The 3,785-nt window shown below is 38.2% G+C and overlaps 1 protein-coding gene across 2 annotated transcripts in view; it reads right to left on the minus strand.

Annotated features, from left to right (window-relative positions):
- The window catches only part of LOC146561118 (ATP-binding cassette sub-family C member 2-like), a 43,898-nt gene extending 41,161 nt beyond the window's left edge, over positions 1 to 2,737 (minus strand). Inside the window, exons 1-2 of one of the 2 annotated variants that reach the window (XM_085296907.1) lie at positions 2,286 to 2,737; positions 707 to 883 (exon numbers count right to left, since the gene is read on the minus strand). In XM_085296907.1, coding sequence (XP_085153033.1) covers positions 707 to 883; positions 2,286 to 2,330 — 222 coding nt within the window. In that variant the 5' untranslated portion in view covers positions 2,331 to 2,737. Of the gene's footprint in view, positions 1 to 706; positions 884 to 1,373; positions 1,642 to 2,285 lie in introns of those variants that run through there. The other variant, XM_085296906.1, reaches the window with a different exon arrangement.
- Positions 2,738 to 3,785: the final 1,048 nt, after the last annotated feature.

Here is a 3,785-nt window from a genome sequence, read left to right on the forward strand (position 1 = left end):
AGCTGGTCTTCTCGACCGCATGGCAAGCGATGGTGGCGCACCACAGGCTTGGTCATGAGCCTGGGCTCACAGGCAGCTGGGCAGGCAGCTGACGCGCGCAGGACCACATCAGGAGAGCAGGAACACTGCCCCTGCCAGGCACCAGCCGCTCTCACCCGAGGAGTGGGGACAGATCCCAACAGTTTTGACCAATTGAAAGCACAAATTGATATATAATTCTCTGTAATGTTAAGGGAAGGTAAGTCTCTTTCAGGAAGTTGGTTACAGCTAACTGCTTGCAGACTGTGTTTTTCTGAATGAAAGAGATCCATGTACATGCTTATGGTTTGAACTGCTTGAGGCAATAAATGATTAGAAACTTGGATTCAGACTACATCCTTCTTTTACCCAAGATAAAAAGAATGCGCAACAAATGCTTCCATCAAAACACAACAAATGTGTTAACTGACAACAAATCCATGTGAAAGTACATAAACTACTTTTAATGTCATTTTGTCATTTTATACTGTGATTTTATTGTAATTTGATTCATATTTTATGTATTTAAAAATAACAGAAATTCTGTTTTTCCTGTAAAACTTTACAGTAAAGCACTTTTTTTTTACAGTATACAGTTAAACATTTGAAACTAGAAGACAGCTACCTAAGCTATGAACTGAAACAACAATTTTTTATGAAGATGTCTTTATTAGATAGTATTTCTTACCTGTTTGCAGATGTAGAGCTTGGACAGTTGTTTTGTGTTTACATTTGCACTCTGACAGAGAGCCAGCAGGTGCCATGGGGCACAGAGCCACAGGAAACAAAGGGGGATCCATACAAGAACTGTCTGTTCCACACATAGTGGAAGGTCTGGGTCTGGTCGCTTCAGATATGAAACATTCTGAAGAACACATACAAACAAACACATATACATAACAAAGTCCCGCTGCCCTTCTAAGGGAACCATAAAGTGCAACTGATTAAGTCTCTGAAACCAGAAACTCTGAAACCAGAACGTTAATCATCTTCTTTTCTGCATATTTGGAAGAGGTCTTTCATAGTTGCTGTGACAAATAGAAATCATTACCTTCTTGTTTGTTTAATCTGTGTTGAATGGGTTGACACAATAACATGAACAGCTTTTTACCCTTTTTACACTTGCCTTAAACCTTTTGTCTCCAAAGTATAGGAAAGAAAGATCTTCAAAAAAACCACCACAAACTCCAATACCAACTTCAACATCAACATGTCCCTGACATGGTATTATGAGCTGCTATTATGTCTGTTTGCTGTCATTTTCAACATACCTTCCAGACAATTTACTTTGTATGTTACTAGTCTGATATGTTTGTTTGAATTAATTCTTCAGTCTTTCTGCTTGTTTAACTCACCCAAAAAATGGACCCACAGTACTCCTCCAGAGCTGCCGCACACATGCTTTACAGTGATAGCTTCAGTCAACCTCAGCTGATCAGACAAGCCGACGCCTCTCACCCTCTGCCCCACTACTGCCGTGTTTTACTCAAATACTGCTGCTTTCTCCTCTGTCCACCCACAGCTTACTGACAATTGTAGGATGTGGCTGTAAGGGACTTTGATCCATGAGGTTTTTTAAGCAGAAAAAAAAAGTTGCTTATTCCCTCTACAGAGAAATGACATTAATCCAACAGAGAGGTGCTGGATTAGCGTAGAGAATACAAGATTCGAATCTGTGCCTGGTTTCTACAAAAAGTACACTACAGGCTTTCTAGTGAGTCAATGAGAACATTCAACCGATAAAGCAAAATCATTTAGAGAATCAAGCTTTGTAATTTGCGCAAATAAGCTCCTGAGAGAGGAAAAAAAAGTGAAGGACTTACATAAGTCTTACCATGCTCTTTTAACTGTGTTAGGGGGAAAACCTACTGAAAAGGGAAGGGGACGGGAGCATTTAGGGATTTGGAGGGAGTGGGGTCATTAGATCCCTTTTCCTGTTATTTTCTACATAAATATTTTAAAACAGTAAGGTTTTGAAAAGTACTCTAGTTCCACTTTGTCATAAGTACACATACAGTTGTGGTGAAAAACATACATAAACTCATCATTGATATGAATGTCATTGTAATCTTTCAAAAAAAAAAAAAACACCACAAACTTCAATACCAACTTCAACATCAACATGTCCCTGACATGGTATTATGAGCTGCTATTATGTCTGTTTGCTGTCATTCTCAACATACCTTCCATACAATTTACTTTGTATGTTACTAGTCTGATATGTTTGTTTGGATTAATTCTTCAGTCTTTCTGCTTGTTTAACTCACCCAAAAGATGGACCCACAGTACTCCTCCAGAGCTGCCGCACACATGCTTTACAGTGATAGCTTCAGTCAACCTCAGCTGATCAGACAAGCCGACGCCTCTCACCCTCTGCCCCACTACTGCCGTGTTTTACTCAAATACTGCTGCTTTCTCCTCTGTCCACCCACAGCTTACTGACAATTGTAGGATGTGGCTGTAAGGGACTTTGATCCATGAGGTTTTTTAAGCAGAAAAAAAAAGTTGCTTATTCCCTCTACAGAGAAACAACATTAATCCAACAGAGAGGTGCTGGATTAGCGTAGAGAATACAAGATTCGAATCTGTACCTGGTTTCTACAAAAAGTACACTACAGGCTTTCTAGTGAGTCAATGAGAACATTCAACCGATAAAGCAAAATCATTTAGAGAATCAAGCTTTGTAATTTGCGCAAATAAGCTCCTGAGAGAGGAAAAAAAAGTGAAGGACTTACATAAGTCTTACCATGCTCTTTTAACTGTGTTAGGGGGAAAACCTACTGAAAAGGGAAGGGGAGGGAGCATTTAGGGATTTGGAGGGAGTGGGGTCATTAGATCCCTTTTCCTGTTATTTTCTACATAAATATTTTAAAACAGTAAGGTTTTGAAAAGTACTCTAGTTCCACTTTGTCATAAGTACACATACAGTTGTGGTGAAAAACATACATAAACTCATCATTGATATGAATGTCATTGTAATCTTTCAAAAAAAAAAAAAACACCACAAACTTCAATACCAACTTCAACATCAACATGTCCCTGACATGGTATTATGAGCTGTTATTATGTCTGTTTGCTGTCATTCTCAACATACCTTCCATACAATTTACTTTGTATGTTACTAGTCTGATATGTTCGTTTGAATTTACCTTAATTCTTCAGTCTCATAAGTCTCAGTTATGTAAGACTTTTCCCCTAACACACTTTTTGTCTTTTAATGATTTCTTTGAAGTCATCGTTTTCCAGGATGGAATGATTGTACAGCACACATACCGAGTACATGTCTACTAATATTTGGTCAAATATTGTAAGTTACACCTCAGGGTGACATTTTTGGTTGCTGTCAACAAGATTCTGGAGTAATTATGGCTGGATATTTGACCATCTTCTGGACAGAATTGGTAGAGTTTAAATGGGTGAGTTTCCTAGCATAGACCCGGTTTTAAGTGTAATCCACAAATTTTCAGTAAGGTTGAGGTTAGGGTTGGGAAGACCATTCCCGAAGCCTAATATTAGCCTGTTTTATCCATTCCAAAGCCAGTTTTAATAGATGGATGTAAATGGATGCAGAGGCCTGATCAGTATTAATTGATTTCATTATTTGATTTTTTTAGTTCCTGGATATACACATGTTTGTGGGAACCTGATCTTACACAGGCAAGATGTTTGCATGTTGCTGTCATATAAAAATACAAATAAGTGCACAATCATAAACTGATAACATTGTGTCAAAAAAAGAGTGTTTTTTTTATTTAAAACCAGTTAAG

The sequence above is a fragment of the Mchenga conophoros genome, linkage group LG13 (genome assembly GCF_057382185.1).
Source record: "Mchenga conophoros isolate Kocher_MC1m ecotype Shallow Benthic linkage group LG13, M_conophoros_male_GT1.1, whole genome shotgun sequence".
In the NCBI taxonomy this organism is placed as follows: domain Eukaryota; kingdom Metazoa; phylum Chordata; class Actinopteri; order Cichliformes; family Cichlidae; genus Mchenga; species Mchenga conophoros.